The sequence below is a fragment of the Cololabis saira genome, chromosome 17 (assembly GCF_033807715.1).
Source record: "Cololabis saira isolate AMF1-May2022 chromosome 17, fColSai1.1, whole genome shotgun sequence".
Classification (NCBI taxonomy): domain Eukaryota; kingdom Metazoa; phylum Chordata; class Actinopteri; order Beloniformes; family Belonidae; genus Cololabis; species Cololabis saira.
The window spans coordinates 30637934-30660430 of NC_084603.1; the positions used below are offsets into that span (position 1 = coordinate 30637934).

The 22497-nt window shown below is 39.2% G+C and overlaps 1 protein-coding gene across 1 annotated transcript in view; it reads right to left on the minus strand.

The window, feature by feature from the left end:
* Window positions 1-22497, minus strand: part of bean1 (brain expressed, associated with NEDD4, 1) — a 57512-nt gene that overhangs the window by 12408 nt on the left and 22607 nt on the right. The window contains exons 3-4 of the mRNA XM_061745689.1: window positions 5036-5239; window positions 4579-4720 (exon numbers count right to left, since the gene is read on the minus strand). Of these exons, the coding sequence (XP_061601673.1) occupies window positions 4579-4720; window positions 5036-5239 (346 nt within the window). The remainder of the gene's footprint in view (window positions 1-4578; window positions 4721-5035; window positions 5240-22497) is intronic.

Genomic DNA, 22497 nt, shown 5'->3' on the forward strand with positions numbered 1-22497 from the left:
GAAGAATGTTTAGCTGCTTGCCTTGACACGCTTTCTCAGTTTTGGATGGAAACTTTTTGGGTGCTCTGATTAAGTTAAGAAATCACATGATGGTTTCTCAAAATTAAGAAAATGTAAACATACTGCTCATAATACCATACAGTAATGTATTCTACAAGATACAAATGAAAAAGAGAGAAGAGCAAAAAGAAGAGACTATTATTTCCACCTTTAAGTCTAGATTAAAAACTCACCTCTATTCACTAGCTTTCCCAGCACCCCCCCAGTCTGTGTTTTTAGGTCAAATTTGTGATTTATTTGTTGTCACTGAATGTTCTTTCTTTTTCTTTAAATTATTATCATGTACAGCACTTTTGTCAGTAATATCTCTGTTTTAAATGTGCTTTATAAATAAATTTTACTTACTTACGGAGTACAAGTTGGATGTAACTATAGTGCTCAAAAATGTAAATCGAATAATTACTCCATAGTTACAGGACAATCATACCACAACTACAGGTCTTAGATTCATCAAGTGATTAAAACAATAAACATGTGATTAATTACTGTAATAGGATACCATAACTAATACCACTTTAATGATTTTAAGGAGTAAAAATTATGTAGAAATGATTCGTTGTTTGAGGGAACATTTTAGGGGATGAAAAATCTGCAGATTCTACACAAATATACGCTTTCAAATCTACCTTTAAATGAACTTTTCCCAGTCAATGATGCAACAGTGTGCTCCGCCTGTTCTACGACATCTTGATGGAGCCCAAATAAGAAAACAAGCGTGTGTGCATACAGTTTGTGAACACACACACACAACAAAGCCTGCCCAACTTCTCCCTGACAGGAAGCAGAAGCTTTCACTCTCCACAGGTGAGCTGCTGCTGAATGTGAGGCGAGGCAAGGGCGTGTGTGTGTGTGTGTGTGTGTGTGTGTGTGTGTGTGTGTGTGTGTGTGTGTGTGTGTGCATCTAATGCTTCCACGAGCCCAGGTGACCATGTGTGCTTGTGTCGGAAGTGTTAACATTCACAGTCTCAGTAGGTAAGCTGTTGATCTGAGTTCTCTGAGTTTCTCACAACCATCTGCGTCCAATACACACACACACACACACACACACACACACACACACACACACACACACACACACACACACACACACACACACACACACACACACACACACACACACACACACACACACACACACACACACACACACACACACACATGCATGTGCACTCTGCAGGATCATCACATAACCGAAGCTACCTGCCTTTTGACACTGGACCAAACAACAACTTGCCAGCATTATGGTAAACAAAATGTGTGATTTGAATGTATGTAAGCAGAGATCTGTGTGTGTGTGTGCGTGTGTGTGTGTGTGTGTTCGTGTGTTTGTTGGCTGCTGTCCCATCATCCGGGCCAAAGAGTCCGGCTTTCACACAGAGACTAGGCTTTCACCTGCCAGAGTGCTGACGTAGTCTCTTTGCTCCCCTTTCTCTGTCTTTTCATTTTCTTGTCATGATGCTGTTTTCTGTTACTTCACGTTTCTGTTCTGTATCTTGTACAATTACAGCAAAGGATTAGTTTACTGGGCCCAAATGAGTAAAAACATTATGAATTCATTATTTTTCATTGGCTGGATCCATCCGAAATGGCATTGCAGATGAAAATCCACATGGAAACATCTTACTGACGCATTGTAGGCAGCGAGGATCAGGAACACCACTAAACCCTGCTGCTACCAGGTGTTCGCTTCATGGATGATGTATTTCTCCTGTAGGATAATGAATTAGTCGTTGCTGCAAGAAAACACCAAGAACTCAACAGGAGCTCTGGTTTAGTCCCCAGATCACAGGCTCAGCATGCACCCTCCGCTTCAAATTCAGCGTGATGAATGTTTGGCCCAAACCTGCAAGAACTATGCAATGCTGTTAGATCAGCATGAACCAAGAACCATATGGACCATTCATACCGGGATGCTGAGTCCACTGAAAGCCGTATGCACATAGCTAAGGTGAGTGAAGAAAGATGACCTATGTGGGTTCAAGATGAGTTTCTTTCTATATTCTAAGATTGTAAAGAATTGAAAGCCCAAGTTTAAAACTCTTATAACTGTGCTATGTTTTGTTTCTATTTTGATACCAAAGGTGTCTAACCTCCATATTGTTGACAAAATCAGTGAAAATATTTAGTTGAGAAGTGAAGACGGGATGGTAACCCTTTTGTCTGTCTCCATTCAGTCACATGATGAAGATGATGGAAGCTCCTCTGGCTTCAGATGTAGGGGAGGGTGCCGGGGTGAATCTATGAGTAGTTAGTGGTTGCCGGTTGTCGATTGATCGATATGTCTGAAAAACTGAAAAACACTTTCCAGTTAACCATCTCCAGCTGCAGATTTTGTGTTCAGCCACTAACGTGTGCACTTAATCCTGATAACCTGCCAACATCTGGTTGGAGTGATATCACTACATAGTGTGCCTTTAATGTTAACGATATAGTTCTGTTCATATACAGAGCTGGGATCAATCAGGACATTTCTACATTTAAAATCCAGTTCACTAAAGCATTGTGGCAAAACCTGGATACAATCAAAGCAAGACTTCTGCATGCAGTAGGTGCACTGAGAGAGTGTGGAAAAACATTTAACCCTTGCAAGGTGCTAAGGGAGAGGCAAGCTGTCTGAGGAACTGAGGACCTTTGCTCTGGCTTTGGTCATTTTGACTCGAGCCTCTGTGCCTTGAAAGGGTTACAGCCTATGAGCTGGCTGGACCGTCACATTAAAGTCTGTAAACACCTCCACAGCATCTATGAAACCAAGCAAACAACGCATCTCCAGAGTCGCCTGTACAAAAGAACACAGATGCTGTGACACAAACGAGAAAAACATCCAAGACAAAGGCACGGATGTTGGAGATTATTTCCAACAAAAACTTGGTCACAGCTCAAGGAGGAGGTCAAAAATCCTTATGGTGTGATTAAAATGTGCACTAGACATACATATTAATGTAAATAATGAAGTCAGAGACGAACTATCAAATGCACTTTCCCTCTACTACGAAGTACAAACACAACTTGAGCTTTCTTGGTCTCATTACATGTAGCTATTTGAGAATAAAAACACAATCCCAGATTTATAGGAATGACCTGTTTTCATTTAGTGTACCTATATTATATATATTATATACCTATAATATATATATCAAGTAAATACTAACATCTGTCCCTGAATACACCAAATCTACTAAAATCATCTTGAATCAAACTTAATTTCTCTTCAGGGATTGTATGTATAAGAATGTCTTATGGGGGAGAAATACACGTCTCTACTGGATACACTCCAGAGACTGGCTTAGGTGATTATGAACAGTGCGAAGAAGACACAAAGAGATCCTGAGAAAATTTAAAATCTAAAAAAAACAGACTGATGAGGGAGAACTTTGCAATCACTTTATACAAAAAAAAAAGCCCACCAAGTCATACATGTACTACAAATTAAATCCATCCAATCCATCCTTAGACAATACGATCTAGTGTAAGAGTGCAAAAATGAAAAGGCAAGCAGTCACTGCGGGTGGGGATTTATGTGAATGATTTAAGTTGCCAATTAGATAAGCTGACATTTAGATCAAAAACACCCTGAAGTTGGCTTTTAGCGAGCTCTTCCTCTCCTGCGCTGCCTTACACTCACTCAAGGTGCTCAAACAATTGTTTCTGCTCCTTCCAAAGGGCATGAAAGGCAGCAGTGCACTCTAATAAGTGTATAACCACAGAATACAGGTCAAAGCTAGTGGACTGAGAACAGTCGGGGACTCTGGATGGATGGGCAGCTACATTTTATGTTTGACATTTAACATAATTGGCAAAAGGAGGAGGGTTTTCCTGAAAGAAGGAAGGTATGCCCTACTATCTGTACAACACACTGATGTGTGTAGTAGAAGATTTTGAATGTACTTCTCATCAAAAGTCAGCGTTTATTTGCAGCTCAAATTACTCTGAAGCAGGGGTCGGCAACCAAAAATGTTGAAAGAGCCGTATTGGACCAAAAACACAAAAAACAAATATGTCTGGAGCTGCGAAAAATGAAAAGTCTTGTATAAGCCTTAGAATGAAGGCAACACATGCTGCATGTTTCTATATTAGTTATAACTGGGGGAAGATTTTTTTTTCATTATGCACTTCGAGAAAAAAGTCAAAATGTCGAGAAAAAAGTAGAAATTTTGACAAAAAAGTCGAAATGTTGAGATTAAAAAGGAAAGGACAAAGGAAGAAAAAAGAGAAAAAAAGGAAAGAAAAAAAGAAAAAAGAAGGAAAAAAGAAAAAAGAAGGAAAAAAGAATAAAGAAGGAAAAAAGAAAAAAAAGAAAAAAGAAGGAAAAAAAGAAAAAAGAAGGAAAAAGGGAAAAAAGAAAAAAAAGGTCAAATATTTTTGAAAAAGCTCCAGGAGCCACTAGGGAGGCGCTAAAGAGCCACATGCGGCTCTAGAGCCGCGGGTTGCCGACCCCTGCTCTGAAGGTATTTATCATCTCCAATCGGCAGTGAAATGCTGGTGGACATGGTAACGGCTCCCCTTTTGTTGCGCACTTACCGTGGCGGTGAGTCAGGATACAGGCTATCGATGTGGGACAGATTCTGTCTGAACAGGTCAAAGTCCAAACCAGGAGGGAAGTCCTCTAGGCAGCTGGACCTCAGTTCCCCTGCTGAACCTCCGTAGGAAAACCCGTCTGGTCCTGCAGAGACGGAGACACGGAGACGATGGCGCTTAGGTTGGAAATTCAGTATACTAGGATAAAGTGTTAATGTACATACAGTAGGTGGTTTTCATCCTACCCTGCAGCTGACGCATGGCACGGCATAACCTCCAGTGACTGCTAAGTCTAATTAATTTGTGTAATTATAATAATCCTTGAGGAAAGAGTAAGGGGAAATGCATCAAGTGACACAATTCTACCACTCAGGCAAGCGGCCGTTTGTAAGCCTGAAGCTGTGCTAGCAAACGCTGCGTTCAACTTGTCAGGAAATCAATAAATACATCAGAGGCTGACCATAGCTGGCTCGAAGGTGTGGGTTTCGGAATCGACTGTCTTTGCGGAGGCTGCCGACGATGATGGTGATGCAGGAGAGGAAGAGGACGAGACCTATAACAATCCCGGCCACCACCAGCGGAGACACCAGGAGAGACGCCTCCCCGCCGGACTCCCTCTCACTCCGACAGTCTGGGTACTCCCCATGGCTCTGGTTGGAGCTCACTGCAGGGACACACATGGAGACCATTAGTCTTCAGCAAGAACACGCACACACACCGCTCATAAACTAGCTACACAAGGTTCAATCCATATTAATTTAGTTAATAAACATTGATTTCTGGATTTCAGGGCCGTAAACTATTCCAATAAAAGTAAGGTGGCAAGGAAACATTGTCTTGAATAAGTCAGCAGTACGTAATGACGATTCGCTAAGGATTTGAGGAGCAAAGATCAGAAATCAGAAAACAGAAATAAGTTTAATGCAAAGTTTGTTAAACACACACAAGACATTTGTTGTGGTGAAGATTGGTGCAATACAAAGAACAGATATATACAGGACTGTCTCAGAAAATTAGAATATTGTGATAAAGTCCTTTATTTTCTGTAATGCAAAAATGTCATACATTCTGGATTCATTACAAATCAACTGAAATATTGCAAGCCTTTTATTATTTTAATATTGCTGATCATGGCTTACAGCTTAAGAAAACTCAAATATCCTATCTCAAAAAATTAGAATATTCTGGGAATCTTAATCTTAAACTGTAAGCCATAATCAGAAATAATAAAATAATAAAAGGCTTGCAATATTTCAGTTGATTTGTAAAGAATCCAGAATTTATGTCATTTTTGTTTTTTTTAAATTGCATTACAGAAAATAAAGAACTTTATCACAATATTCTAATTTTCTGAGACAGTCCTGTAATGAGAAGGGTCTCCACCTCATCCATTCGTTCAGAGCTATAATTCATCAATAGATGCTACAACTACATTGGCAAGAGATTATTTTATAAGTTTTGCAAATCTTTTTTTGGGAGGAATAGACGCCATGTGTTCCAGAGCAAAGAAAACAGGACCTAAAGGGAGGGTCTAGGATGGCAGGGTGGCATCAGTGTCCCTCTGACCTCTGTGACGGCAGGACCGAAGCAGAGAAGAGCATGACCTCATAAAAAATGGGACAAAATATTCTGAAACTTTTCATTTGTATATTAAACACTCAAACTCAGACTGTTTGCAAACAAATACAGGTCAAAATTAGTGTAAGGGTTGCTTTTATGTTTTTGTTTTTTCCATATCGTCACATCATTCTTCAAGCTGAAGGCTGTAGGTACTGTACACCTGCAGGGTGTCTTTGCAGGGACTTGACAGCCAGGTTATCCATCTGGGGGCCGAGCAACCTTTTATAGGACTCCTTCTTGATGCTTGTTAATTCTCTTTGACTCCTGCATGTCGGGGTCGCTGCTTGTCAGTCAAACGTTACGATATTAGTGGTGTAGAAGAGGGTTTTTGTCCCATTATGCACACAGCATTGCTGCCTTTTTCTGTCTCCTTCCACTTCACTTCCCCGTCTTTGTAGCTCGTGCTCCCTGAGGACTTATTCCATTTCAGCGTGACAGATAATCAGAGCAAGAGCCTGCACACACAGTCATCATGGTTATTAGATTACGGAACAATCCTGCTCTTCTCCATTTCTGATTAATGTCTCATCCGTCTGTTTCCTCTGCCTGTTTACTGTTTACTGTCAGGTGCCATTAAGTACCAACGGAGAGGATACGTCCATACAGTACATATTGTCTTTTCTTTTAAATTATGATTTATTTGTTGTTGCATTTGTTCTGTTCATGATGCAAGCCTTAGATAGAAACATTGTCGCGTGGCATATTTGTCCTGGATGCCATATAAAAGCATATTATGTGCTACTTTTTCAAATTTGACATTTTAATTTAACCAGCTCAAAGTTTAGAACCATTAGAAACAAACAAACAAAACCATAATTCCGACTTTCTAGATATATCCATGGCTGAGATAACGTTTAGGATGACAGTGTCTTGGATTTAAGTGAATAACTTCTACTATTGTGAGAACGGCATGAGATTATTGTGAGTGACGGATGATCAGTCATGTCCAGAAGTTAAGCTTTGTGAGAGTCAGAACCCTTCGTAAACCAAGGAGCCGAGTGGCAGCACCAGAGATCTTCCAGGATGTATTCCATACCAACAAGAACATTTTAGGATTTCATCAGTAAAAGCTGCTTTACTGACTATGTAACCTGTCAATCACTTGTCAAGTCTGTCAAGTTCTCTGGTGGTCCGGTCTTTTTTTCCACGTGATGGCACCACCCGAGCTGGTTCAGCTCACATCAGTCTTGTCGGGGACTTTATTTCAGCTGATTCTCAAATGGTCCAATTTCACGATGATTGACGATGTCAAGTCAAGTCAAGTCCTGTTTATTCATAAAGCACTTTAAAAACAACAGCTGACCAAAGTGCTGGACAAACGAAAGGAAAGACAAAAACAAAACAGGACAACGTAAAACATAAAATGCATAAATAAAATTAAACAATCATGGCAAGTTAAATGCTACTGTAGTGAATTAATATGAGTTTTAAGATGAGATTTAAAAACAGCCATAGAAGGAGCCAGGCGTATGTGCAGCGGCAGCTCGCTCCGGAGCCAGGACCGGTTCTGCAGAGGCCCGATCCCCCTGCTCTTCAGCCTGGAGTTGGGCTAATTCATGCCAATTATGTTCAAGGACTCAAAACCGAGTCCGATGACACCACCCACCACTCTCTATGTCAAACCATTCAAAAGTTATGGCAGAAAGTAGGAACTATCAAATATGGACTAATCAGATGAAAGGGGGGCGCGCTTTTTGGCGTCTAGTGTCGCCACGGTAACGACTGAGAAAAGTAATGCACGTCATTGCAGGATCGACACGCACATTTTGATGTATAACACACATGGGTGCACGTTACGGTTCGGGCCGTCAACTACCGAAGGAATGGTATAAATTGCGCCAAAAATACACGATTAATTGAAAATGGCCGACTTCCTGTTCGGTTTCGGCCATGGCGCCAAGAGACTTTTCTTTAACTTGCGACATGATACAGGTGTGTACAGATTTTCGTGCATGTACGTCAAACCGTATTGTGGGGCTTGAGGCACAAACTTTTCTAGGGGGCGCTGTTGAGCTATTAGGCCACGCCCATTAATGCAAACCATGAAATATCAAATTTATCGTCAGGCCTGGCTTGCGTGCAAAATTTGGTGACTTTTGGGGCACGTTTAGGGGGGCAAAAAGGCCCTCATTTCGTCGGAAGAAAAACGAGGATAAAAACTAAAACGAGAAAAATTCCTACAGATACAATAGGACCTTCGCACTGTCAGTGCTCGGGCCCAAATTATTTTAAAATTGATCCTATAAGGGACGGGGAGCCAAAGAAGAGCTGCGAGCAGAGGTGTGATATGGTCCCGCCTTGGCGCTCTGGTGAGGAGGCGAGCTGCAGACGGGACAGGGAGGACCCGCTAACGCCTGCATGCAGGGCTTTGCAGTAGTCTAGGGGGGATGAAACAAAGGCGTGTATAATTTCCTCAAAGTTTTTGAAAGATAAAAAGGGTTTAACCTTGAATAAAAGCCTCAACTGGAAAAAAATTGATTTTACAACTGCGTTAATTTGTGTGTCAAGGTTTACGTTGTGTTGGTCTTATCGTTTGGATTTCCATGTATTTGGCTGCGTTCGTTATTTCAGTCTCTCTTTTTTTCTTTTTGGGCTTCTACGTTTCATGTCGCATGTGTACTTTCTGTTTGGTTTTGAATTAAAATGTTATTATTCATGCGTTGTGTCGGCGCTGCACACCTGCGTTCTGGTAATAATTGCCACAGCTGCATCACATCAGGCTTTATTCGCTCCAGCATTTTAACTTCTTGTTTCAGATTCTTAGTGCCATTTTCATGTTTTTACAACAGTTTTTTCTTCTTTTTCTGTTCCAGCTGCTTCTGCTGTCCTGCAGCGTTTTCTTCTTTGTTTAATGATTTCCCTCCCTTTACACACAGCAGTGATGGACGTAAACAAAGCTGAGGTGAAAGTTTGTCCTCTGGTGCATCAACGAATCAGCAAGGGCCGCTGGGAATCTAAAAGCAATATTTCCTTCTAATCTCAGCTTTGATGAGCAAGACAAATATGTTTTTCAGTCATTTTTGTCCATTTCTGAAATCACCAGGAATTTCTTCCAGCTGCTGTTCACTCAAATATTTCACAAGCATTTATCAACTCTTGCATTTACTGTATTGTAGCGTAGCGGGGTCTCTGTCTGCTCTGCAGATGCTTTGAAGAACTTCAACTAGACAAATAACCGGGATGTAAAAGCATGAACACATCGCTGGTGTAGCTGGCTGCCCATTACGTTTTGTATTGACTTTAAAGCCTTAAAAGGCCTTGGCCCGGAACACATCTCCGACTAACTGACCTTGTATATCCCTACTGCGAGGTTCTGTGGAGAGTGGCAGCGTAACAATTCCCAGATAAAAGCTTATAACAAAGGGAGACCGGTGCTTCTTCATATTAGTTTTTATTTCCTGAAATTCTCCACTCGCTAAAATCAGACACATAAAGTCTCCAGTTACAGTAACTTCCTGTTCGTCCTCAAAGACAAAGTTGTGAAAGTCTTTGTCAAAGTCTATATTTATCATCCATTTTTGATGTTGCTGAGTGAGAAATTCGTAGCATTTTTATGAGAAGTTGTCTACAAATATCTTATTAAGACTTGAATCTTGATATGTTCGTTAATTTAAGGGAGCTCAAACCAGATCCTTCACAGTCAAGGTTGGAGAAAGGATAAGCATCCCTGTTCTGTAAAAGCCACGATTATTCAGGCAGATGTCAGTGTTAGGGCTGTGCGATTAATCGATTTTAAATCTAAATCGGATTTATTAATCAAGACGATGTTAAAAAAAGGAAAATCTGAAAATCGATTTTCCTTTTTTGCAGCTGGCTGCATTACAGACAGAGCTCATCTATTCATCTTTGTTTGGTCAAGAAAATTGTAAATATTGTCACTTTACTAAACTCAAGGAGGATTTACAGTATCTTTCAATTGCACTTAATTCCCAATAGGGACATTTGTTTGCTATTTTTCTTTAAAAATAAAGATAAAATATTTGAAACAATTTATTCCATTGTCTTTTGTAGTTTTACCAAAAAAATCGAAATCGAAATCGAAAATCGGGTTTTCAGAGAAAAAAAATCTGGATTTTATTTTTGTCTAAAATCGCCCAGCCCTAGTCAGTGTTATGTCTTGTTACAGTAAACAGCTCATCTTAAACAGAAAATGACCCATCTAATCTCTATGCCCCCTTTTTTGGGGGGGGGGATTTTATTCATAAACAAGTATATTAAGCTTATTTCCATTTGCAAGTTGTCAATAATTGCTGTTTTTCAATGCCTGCAACATCAGATAGCAATATAGCATGTTTTGATGTAAACTGGTTGGGCAACCATACCGAGGATGTAGAGCTGATCCAGAACTCCAGCACTCCCTCTAATAAAGTCTTTTCTCTGAATTACTCTTATGCAATGTACATTGCTCACAGCCTTATAATTTTCATTTAATTTACAAAGCGTAGTCAAAGAGCTACATTTCTTCTCTTTCAAAGAACGGAAATGTTCAGTGTGCCAAAATAGAAGTTTCCTGTTTCTTTGCTCTCTTATCGTGACACTGAAAATCAAAGATCTCCAAATCTCTAAAGGTTTTACACTCAACAACATCTTTATTTCCACTACAGTCCTTCATTGTTTTGGTTCTCGTCTCTTTTGTCCCCTGAATGGCTGTGAAACCCGATTATTATAGACAACTATTATAGACACACACACACACACACACACACACACACACACACACACACACACACACACACACACTGATTCCCCAGAAGGGTAAAACGTTTTCTCACTCTGATTCCACCCAGACCTCTTCTCTCTCTCGGTAGTATCTCCTCTCTCTCACACTTCTTTGTTTTTCCTGTCTTTTGTAACACAATTTTCACTTCTCATCTCTTTCACATGAACTCCATCTTCCAAGACAATTATGCTCTCAGCAGCACGAAAATTATATAATGCTCTCTGAAATGACAGACTGAGATGTTTCTAGTTACACGTCTCCACCACCAACATAAAGATTTATTACTGATAATAAACTGATGTCACTCTGTCATGTTAATCCTGATAAAGCTCAAAAAGAAGTCAACTGCACTTGATTTGGTTCTTGAAGAAGATGAATCTCTTATGAAAAAGCACTTTTCAGTTCATTAAACTTCTTCATACAATAAAAGGGAGATGCAAAGTACAAAAGTCTGCTTTACTCCAGTAATATTTGCTTTTGTTCATCTTTGATTGGATTTCATTAAAGCTAATTTGAGTTTTGCTTTGTATGTATGCTATTGTAAGTGTGGATATTGCTGGTAACATCATTTGTCGAGATAAAACCACTGGTGTTTGTAAGGCAATCTTTGTCTTCCTCAGATTCAACTCTCATAGGAATACTGTTACACAACATATATCAGTAAGCCACCTTATAGGCATTTAACATGCCATTTTGTGCTATTTTACATATTTCACCTCTGATTTTGGTGTGATAAGTCATAGCATCTGCTGTGCAGAACCTCCAATGAGTCCTTCACCTACAATAAGGCCTTCAACTGACATGTCGAGAACAAAAAGCAGCTTTCAATACCAAACCACACAATGTGCTGCATTATTTAGAGATTATTTCATGAACATAGATATAATACTGTGCATGGCTGCGTGCATTTTATTACCCTGCTTTAATGATCTTCCCTCATCAGCTTGATTTAAGTGATATAAAAGGGGGGTGGCGAGACAAGAGAAAGGACATGAGGCAAACTGCACAATAATTTTTGGGTTGGTTTGCAGACGCTGAGGGAGAAAGAGAGAGAGAAAAGATAAAAAGAGGGACTGCTTGTAATAAAAGTTGATTGTGATATATTTCAAAACCCCGAGGGGACTGGACCCAGCTGCAGAGAGAAAGCAGAGAATGGGGAGACAAACTGTACATGCATGTGTATGCTGCAGATTCTAGATAGTCTCAAGGTGAAAAATATAACCCCACATGCCAGTTTCTCCACCAAAATAAATACAAAATTCAAGAGTGATCTAATAAGTCTAAACATATTGTAAATTAATCAGTAGAGGTTTTTAAGTTTCCCTGTCCCCCATTCCTCTTGCCAACATGCATTATGTTAAAAAAAAGATGAATGACAACTCAATCCAGCTGAAGTTGTAAAGAGATGCTCCGTTTTAAAATCAGTAAAGATGAGGGTGAGGCTGATGAGAAGTGACAAACCACAGGGCCAGAAAAACACGGTAAAACCTCCTCTCGCAGGGAGAGAAGCTCTGGCACAGAAGAGGCATTGACTTGAACTGTAGTACGTCATCCTAAAACATTTCGCATTGGCTTGTGCATAAAAAAGCCCACACACACACGGTGGCCTGTGCACCTCCGAACTACTGCTGTGTGCATGATTGTTTATGCTTATGTATAATGAAACGGCAACAATGCTGATTCACTTTGGCAGCATGTCACTAAAGTTTACAGCTGAAGGTGCATCCACTTCCTGCACAGTTTACAGTCAAATCACAATGAAAGCCAATCCCGAATCTGCCATGGCCAAAAGCTACACGTTTACCACAGGCTTATTTACTGCTTTTTAATAAATACGAGCTACTTTTATATCAGAGGCTTTATCTACGTGTATATATATGAACACATACGTGCAGTAAAACCTGGGTGTCACCCACTATGCAAGTTAGAAAAGGTTAAAAGCATGTGATATTGACTGCAGTTGGGTGGACTACATCTGCATCACTTTATACATTGGCTGCATACATTATACAAAAGCATCAAGCAGCCACTCAAATTCAGCCTGACAGCTTGTCATTATGAGTTACAAGCACCTTCTCTTCTATATGAAACATACTGTGGCTGAATATACATCCTCAGTATTCATGCAAAACAAGACGACTTCTTTGTAAAGGGATGTTTGATAAGGAATGAAAACAAACTCATTTTTGCCCAACAGCTGCATCAACAGCCATTTTCAATAAGTGCATTGAAGGAATTAATGTCTACAAATCTCTGTCCTTTTTTATTTTTTTATTTTATTTGACCAAATATTATATGTGCTATGTTTCGAACTAAGATTTTACAAAAAAGTGTGCAGTATACTTCAGAATGCCCTCTTTTATCTATTTCTTTAATGTGCTGAATCACCAATACACAACATATTGAACAAGTTGAAGAGTTGGCACAGGACCACCCAGTCTAACTGCCATCCATTTATCATGTCTTAATTTCTCTTAACATATTTCTTTTTTTCTAATTATTTACATTGCTCCTTCTATCTTTACATCTGAGGACGGATGCAAAGCAACCATTCAGACGAACAAACAACCCAAAACACACACAGATCCTGAGGGCACTAATCTCCTCCGTGGGAGGAGCCGAGACAATAAACTGCATTGTATTAGAATATTGAATGAAGACCATGAGAAAATACAAGAAACAACTTATTTGTGAATATATTTGTGATATTTGAAATCATTTTTGTTTTTAGGTTGTTTGGTAGTTTGTGTTTCCAAGAAATTTTCACTTTATGTAAAACATGGCATTAAACCAATTCTCAGTGGCGACTCTAAGGAACATCACGTATTTGTCCAACATCATTGCATGTAATTTCAGGGTGTATAAACAACTTCACCAATAACAACTTTTTCAGACACTGTGTCTAATAATAATAATAATAGTACAAAAAAAACATAGGTAATAAAACTCCTCCTTTCTAATTGTGCATTTTTCACTATGCATAGAAGGAATAGTTTCAAAAACCCACCCACACAGCAGGTGCACCGTATTTAGAGCAGATCGTTCTCGTGTAAGCTCCAGGTTTGAATCCCAGCCTGGGACAGTTTGCTGCGTGTTTTCCCCTTTTCTCTGCCCTAACGTCTCCTGTCAAGCTACTTTCAAATAAAGGTCACTAAAGCTGTGACATTTAAAACGAGAACAAACACAGAAGAGCTAGAACCACATGGATTAGCGCTGGATTAATTGGTCACTGTGAAATGCTAACGTTGATGGCTAAACACAAGTTACGTTTTTCTTGCAGCTGTTTATTAATCTAATGTTTCAGATATGAGCTGAATGACAGCAGCTCAGTGAATGATCTAAAACCTGCTAACGGTATCCAACATGGGATTTGGGTTATGGTAGTATCTTTTTTTGTGCTGTTTAACACCATAAAATGTAAAAAATAATTTAAAAAAATTGACAAATGATTAAGTCACATGACTCATGGGTTTCTGAAGAGCTAATTTCACATCTCTTTTTCTGCATGCAGACATGTTGCCAGGGAAAACGATAGAGTTGCCCACTGTATATGTTAATCCAAGTTAGCTGTGGCTATCAGGTCCTTTAGCCGCCAAAATGGCTGCAGAGCATCCGACAGACATTTACAGTGGAAAAACCTGCTTCACACGTTGATTTGATGCCAAAATCTAAAATTGACTGCCACTTTTAGCCAACTCAGGGTTGAACAGCTAGTTGCTCCATGACGATTATGGATGAGGAAGTGATAATGGCTACCCATTGGCTGAGCCGACTGTCAATCAGTCATGTTAGAAATGTTTCTGCTCTAAAGTTGGACATTTTAACATGAGAGTCAATGGAGATTTTGCAGCCATTCTGCAGCAGCCAGTCAAGCAACATCATGGGATTCAACCCGGACGTTAGATGGTTGGATTTCTTTAGAACCTTGATTTTCTTCTTCTCTTGTGAGCTTTATTAACAGTGAATATTCCTTTTTCGGCGGGATGGTGCATTCAGATTTCAGCCGGGGTCAATGGCCAACGTGCAAATACTTCTCAAGTAGAAGCTGCAGTGAGTAGAAATGTATGGCTATATTTTAGCCATCATTCAGTACGTGCACATTTATGTGGGCTGAAGAGCTCTATTGGATCTGCTCTTATTCATCGACCTTCAGTCAAAAGCTGTTCTTTTCCGTCTTTCTAGGTAAATCTCATTTTTAACATGAATCTAACACAGTTGTTTTTTCCAGCATTACTCAGAATCAAAACCAAGTAAATATAGTTCCCTCAGTCCTTTTAACTAACACAAGGTTATGCACCAACCCTGTAGGGCTCATTGAGCAGTAGAGATTTCCCATCAGCCTCTTCCAAAGTGTTTAACGTGACCCCTCTTGGAGCCTGCACATCTTGCAATGCCACTTCACTCCCCTAGAGGTGCACTTTGTTGATAAGATACCCCATGTGGTCAGAAGTGGTACTGGATTGAGAGCCTTTAAGGGGGTCTCCATTTAATTTCAGCCTTTCTCTCACTGGACACTTGTATCAGCAATAGTACATTAAAAATAACATTAATAACAACATTTTACTTACAAGTAAAGAGAAACATTATCAGGACTACAAGCATGCGTTTCCCTAATTGGTTCAAGGTGGACAGTTTTCTTGTTTTTATCATTGCCGTGCGTTTCCATGTCTCTGTTTATTACCCAACGTTTTCTGCAGGAGTTGGAATGGGCACCTGTAACAGAATTTGGGAAAAAAACTGCTTTTAGCTGCTGTATCGACTTGGAACATCTTACAACTTCCATTTAAACTTTTACATAATCGTTACTGTGGGTCAGTTTAAGACTAGGACTACCAACTGCTCTGTAAGTTGCTTTTTATTTTGCTTAATTTATTGTTGTTTTATTTGTTCTAGCCTATTAAGCATTTTGGCCAGCTGAGCTTGTTTTTAAATTAATTATTTATTTATTTTTCATGCTCTCAAAATTAAATAACGGTTGAATGAATGAATCAGTAATTAAAAGTCCACTAATCTGATCCTAAATGTTTAAAGAAATTACATTTTTTGTTGACACGGCAGTTGGTTGTAAATACTGTATGCGTACAGCATTTATGAGGAAATAAAGCTTGTTCTCAACTCTGTCATTTTAATTTTTGTATCTTGTCTAAAGAAAAATAGCAAAAAGCTGCCCAAGATTCAGTTGAATTACTGGCACCTTTTGCATGATGTCACATGAGTGTATGTGGTTTTTGACATTTTGTTCCTTGTTTAAGAAACTTGTTTAAAGTCAGCTAATGTAATATTTATCCTGGTAACTGGTCAAGAAACCTATGCAGATAGATTAGAATGCTCACTAGGATTCATTAACATCACTACAAGCGTCTGATACTGAAAATCTCTGCAGCTCAGCGTGGAGCCATTTTTCAAAAGTTGGAAATAAATCGGATAATCTCTGTTGTGTGATCTGACCCGTCCTAACCAAACCACCAATCACGGCGAGAATCTGTTCTGTTGGTGCCATTCAGAAGCATCAGCCCTTTAAAGGCTGTTGTTGTTGCATGTCTGCTCATGGACCAGCCAGAACCTTAATACCGCGGAGAAATTAAGCGAAAGGCGGCAATTATCACATTTTAATGTGATATTTCACCGGGAAATGTTGGATCCATTAAAGTGGATGTTATTTTGACACATATGGGCATTTCTAATTATCTTAGACTGAACAGTCCCGTGTGGCAATGAAGTCCCTCATCAACTGCCTCCTCCAGCAGGACAATGGATACCATCACACTGCAAAAACGGCTCCAGAAGGAACACCACAAAGAGCCGATCTGTAGCATGTGCTGGAATAAACTCATCCACAAAGATCAAACAGCCGAGAAGACCCAAAGGACCTAGTACCAGGGGGCTACGGTGCAGAAACACCATGGTGCGAGGGGAGGGCCCTTGTCATCTGTGCAAATGAATGGCTTTAAAAAAACAACAAAAAAGAATCAGATCTATTTATAGTACAGCTTGTTCAGAACTGTTTGTATACCCTAAATGAGGCGATCCTCAGGAGCTTGTCCAGGCTCGTCTCAAGGAGTCTTTATCCTTGCTTTCCCCCATCTGCATGGTTCACTATCTCCTTCTCACACTTTGAAAAACAGGAGGTATTTTTCTCTCAAACATGTCTCTGATCAGCTAATCTCGCGACTGTTCTTAAAATCCCGTCTCCCCTCCGCCTTCGACCTGTAGGCTCTGGATCTGGCCCACTGATTTTCTTTATTTGTTTATTTGTTTATTTAAAAAGGATCCCTATTAGTCTTCACCATGGGAAGACTATTCTACCTGGGGTCCACACATAGACATACAAAAGAACAATAATGCAACTCAAAAAGGGTGAAAAACATTCACTAGAATTCCTGAAATAATACATTGAAACAAAAATAAAAGATTAAGTAACCAACCAAAACCATCCACATCTTAAGTAGCAATATTTGCTACTATCACCAGATCTGTATCCACATTGAGCAAAATAGTTTGCAACGACTTTATAATCTTTAATATACCTACACCACTATTTATAGTAGTATAAATATACCATATATCATAATATACTCATACATTATAATATACTTATACTACTATACTATATATACACTCATAGCCTACAGTAATTTCAAATATATTTACTATTAAATGTATAATATACTTACAATTTGCAAAATAATCACAATATATACCTAGGACCGATCATAACTTCCTTCTGAACCACAGCTGCTTCAGTTTCCTTTTAAAACCTGACACCTTGATTATTGCAGCTATACATGGGGGGAGATGGTTCCAGTGTGTGACTGCTCTATACATTACTGTTTTTTTCAATGCATTGGTTCTGGGCATAGGCAGAGAAAAGTGATTAGCTAGGGCCATTCTGGTATCATAGCTGTGTCTATTATTTGTTGGTAGAAGTTGCATAAACAAGAAGCCAGGTTTGCGTAATATACAGATATTTTACAAAAACATAATAAGGCTGCATGCCAGTCGATCATCCACCATCACCCAAGACAGATTAAGATTGCCAACCCCAAACATGTCTTTGGGGGTGACAATACGGGTTAGTCTGAGCTGAGAAACTCAAGTAAATCATTAATAAAGTATCTTTCTCTAGGGATTTGACTGACTGACTGACTGAAACTTATTAATATACAGTTTAGTACTTCGAGGGGCAGAGTTTTTTTATACGTCTCATATTTTGATTGTTTGAGAGACTTGAAATTAGAAGTCAAACTCTACTGCAGAGTTTCCACGCCCACCATCAGTACCCAGCACCTGAGTTTTCCTCTTTCCTTCCATCCGTCCTGAGTCGTGACTGCGACCGCAGCGGACCAGGCTAGATGTGCATCAGCCAGCACAGGCACTAATTAACCTCCCAGCTGGGGGTGGCGTTCTACAGCTACACGCCACGTATTTGTTACACATCCATTCAAAAAAGCATGTATTTTTAGATTACAGTTGGATTACATAGATGCAATGAGGATGCATGGTGGGTCACTTTTCTGCTCCTCTCGAGGGACATTTCTTTTGAAAAGCACCTCTAAATGTTTTAACTTCACGTTGTAACAGGGAAAAAAATGCACAAAAAGTTATAAATCGTGATAGTAACCGTATGATTTACAGTATGTTAAGTATCAGTATCAGAACCTAACTCACTCAGGTGGCACAGTTATTCCATTTCCAGATTTTATTTATCTATTTTCTGATTTGAAGTTGTGAAAGTGAAAACACAACTTTCAGAAAAAAAAACATTACTGTCTGAGTACAGAAGACCAGATAATGCTGCGTTTATGTCCATGAAGTCAGACTTTTCTGCTCTAATGAAAAAAAAGCGTAATTAGATGTTTTAACCACTTCACCTAACAGACGTACGAATTAAGTTAATTATTTATAACCCTGGTATAAAAAGATGACTACAACAAGCACTGATCACAACGGGGATTAACTCAAACAGCTTTCTTTCTGCTGGAAATGCACAACAAATATCATCTCCTCACTTGTAAAGTCTGCTGGAAAAGTCTCAGCCTCCTGACGGGCAGGTGAAAGGACAACAGGAGGCATGGAGACGACATCTCTTGCTGGCTCGCACATCTGTCTGTTTCTCTGTCCCACTGTCTTTCTAGAGCTTTCTTGCTCTTCTTCTTTTTCTGTCTCCAATCCTCCCTGTTGTATCGAGCCGCGGCCGAGGAGGAAGGCTTTAGCGACGAAGGACGCAGGACTGTGGCCATTAAACCATCATGTTTTATCATCAGTGGATCATGGGGACAAAAAGAGGCCCTATTTTGAAATATTTAAGATTTCAAAGTCGGTGAGTCAACACCAATCGCTTTAAAGCAGGGGTGTCAAATGTGCGGCCCGCGGGCCGGATGCGGCCCGAGTGAGATTTTCATGCGGCCCGTGAGAAGTTTCCAACGCAAAAAAAAACAAATTTTAATTTACTAAAAAGGAAGGCATAAATAATTGCCATGAATCGCAGCATATCCGATAATATATTTCTTCTACAAATCCATCGTCATTCCACAAATAGAGCAGTTTTCAACATTTTTTTTGTTTTTTAGAATGCATTTGCTGATTTTATTTCTTTGTAGACGGTCGTTTATTTTTATTAACTGACTACTATTATATATTTTCGCAGGAAAAATATCACTGCTAAAAAAGATGATAGAAGATATTTATTCTCAGAATTTCAGTTTTGAATAGGAGGATAGTGACAAAGTATAACAGTTAAAAGAAAAGTGCTGACTTTTTCGGCACACTGGCGTAAATATCCGCGCCAATTTTTAAAAATAAATACACTTAATTGTACTGGAAAAATCTCTAAATCACAAAGAAACACTCTCAGATGTAATAAGAAAGATTTTGCTTTTAATTAAATTTCCTATAAAAAAGCGAAATATAAAAAAAACATACTTGTTTCTGTTTATCTTCGTAAAATGATGATTAAAAGTATCTTACATAATTTGAAAAAAAAACGAGAAATTTCAAGAAAAGATCCTGAATAAATATATTTTACATAATTAGAGTGTAAACAAAGCATATTTCTTTTTAAAATTAACTAAACTGATATTGCATTAGATAACAATAGTAAAAAAAAAAGAATTAGAAAAAAAAATGTTTGCACCGTTTTTGTTATTTTGAGCGTGTGGCCCGCGAGAAAAAAAATTTGTCAAATCCGGCCCGCCAAGCAAAATGAGTTTGACTCCCCTGCTTTAAAGCTTTAAAAAAATTTAACTTTTCCAATATTTTAAAATTTGCGTATATAAATAGTTTAATTTCCATTTTAGGCTTTACGTTCTGAGGCGAGGGAAGCTGTCCCTTCTGTGCAGTTTTTTAATCAAGACTTTTAACCAAATAGAATAAAGCTGATCCCCAATCTGCCATCTCTCTCAGTGAGAGAGATGGTTTATGGCATGTGCCTTCAACGTACCATAAACCACCAATCAAACGTGTTCCGTTTCCCTCCACAAATAAGCTGTGTACTTTAAAAGTGTCCCGTCCCCATGTACCATAGTGTACGTCTGAGACGGCCACAAACGGTGCTGTGTGTAGCAGCGTCCAGACAACGTTACAACATTACAGTGCATCATTTTACAAATATTTTCTGATAAACACAACTTTCTGAAATAATAAACCATGTTTATTACTTCTGATTGAACTATGGATATAAGCCCATATGGAGGGACAGACAGGGAGTTGACAGTTAAATAAAGTAGCAATGTATTATTCTTATGTAAACTGTTGCTGTTTATTCGTTTTGCAACTAAAATAGAAATAAATCTGTGCACTCTCCTGCAGCTTCACCATCAGTAAAGATTACCCTTGTTTTATCCCTGGTGTTGGGTTTCCATCAATGCTGATCAGCTCTACGGTCAATAAGTCCCAGCTGATGTGACAGGAGGTTGTTTGATGACGGACTGCAACCTTTACATGTAGATGTTAGCGATACAGCTTTAGATCATTTTGCCCTGTTTACATTTTTCCTAATCAAAGAATTTGACCACACCCCCTGAAAACAACAGCTTTACATCTGCCCAAGTCATTGATTCATCTAATGTAGAGCTTTTTTAAACAACCTTTATTTAACAGTAGTACAAGAGGATAATTGTGTCACTGAGATATATTGTATATTAAGCCAAGTTCTGTGTAGCCAGAAAACCACGGGGGACCCAAAACCACAACGCTACTGTCAAGCAAAAAGAGACAAACCATCTCTTGAGCAAACAAAACTCAGGACAGATCAAATATTTTAAAGGGAATAATGCTGAACTCTTGCAGATGTGATTGGCATTTCCCTCTACAAAGGTAGCGCTGGTAGAGCTTGAAGTTTGACAGCTTGTTAAGATGATTGACGGGTGCAGCAGCATGAACTGTGAGAGCAAAGGTTGGGTAATGTATCATGCTTAGTTTACTGTGTTACCATACAAACACAAAAGACATGTAAAACACGACTAAAGGATAAAGAAGAAAACTCAAAAATAGAAGCAAAATGGCCGTAACATGTTGTCTGGGATACAAAGCATTGTTTTATAACACTCCCGTATATATACTAGCTATTTGTTGGAATTAGTTCCTACTATATAGTTTTCAGTGATTTATTATACCTGATAAACAGGGTAGCTGTGCAGTGCAATATTGCTTTGAACTGAGACTTTCAACATGATGAAAAGGCATCTAAACTCTCCAAGTCACGACACTGTTCTGCAAAGTGGCTTCTGTATCTGAGTGTAACAGCTTTCCCAGCATCCAGAACGCAGTCAGGATCCACCGAGATCAAACCTCAAAGCGTTTTTGTCCTCCATCTACAATGTAGAATGTTCATTAATGAAATGATCATCATAGTGTGGTAATATAAGGTTTTATTCTTAAAACCTCCAGCACCTCAGCACTCACTCGTACTGTACACAAGGATGAATGCAGACTGTGTATGGAGATGGGGTAGAATTTGGGTCAGAAAACATCAGTGTTTGTGTGAATTTGGGTCAGAATACATCATACTTTCCCTTAATCTCCCTCCCCCCTCCCTCCCTTGTGGGATAGCTGGCAGAGAGACGGATTATCACACCCTGCTGGCCCATATTTCTGCTGTCCTCTTATTTAATCATCCACCTCTCTCTCTTTTTTTATTCCTTCATAACCTAATGTCTCATGTTGATGTTGTGATCACTTGTTTGGGTGGTTTATCTCCATAAACAACTGCTGACACACTAATCAGACCTAATTCTTATGACATCGACAGCCTTGAAATACAGGAGAAATGATTGGGAGGATTTGAGGTTTTTGTTGCAGCGTTATGTAACCAGTCTGTGAATGTGGCGTCTGCTTTGTCAGCAAGAACACGATGAAGATAGAAGAAATGTTGCAGGGGGGGGGAAGAATAAACCAAGACCTGCTTAACTTCAGTAATTGTCTATTCAGAGTTCACATTCTGCAAGTTATGTAGTGTAAAATTTGAATCCTTATGATTCTGCTCACATTTTATTGAAGTGAAATCTAAAACCAGAATAAACTGGACGACTCCAATCTAATCTTGTCTCCGGGGGCCTGGTAGTCTCTTCAGAACAATGCACTCT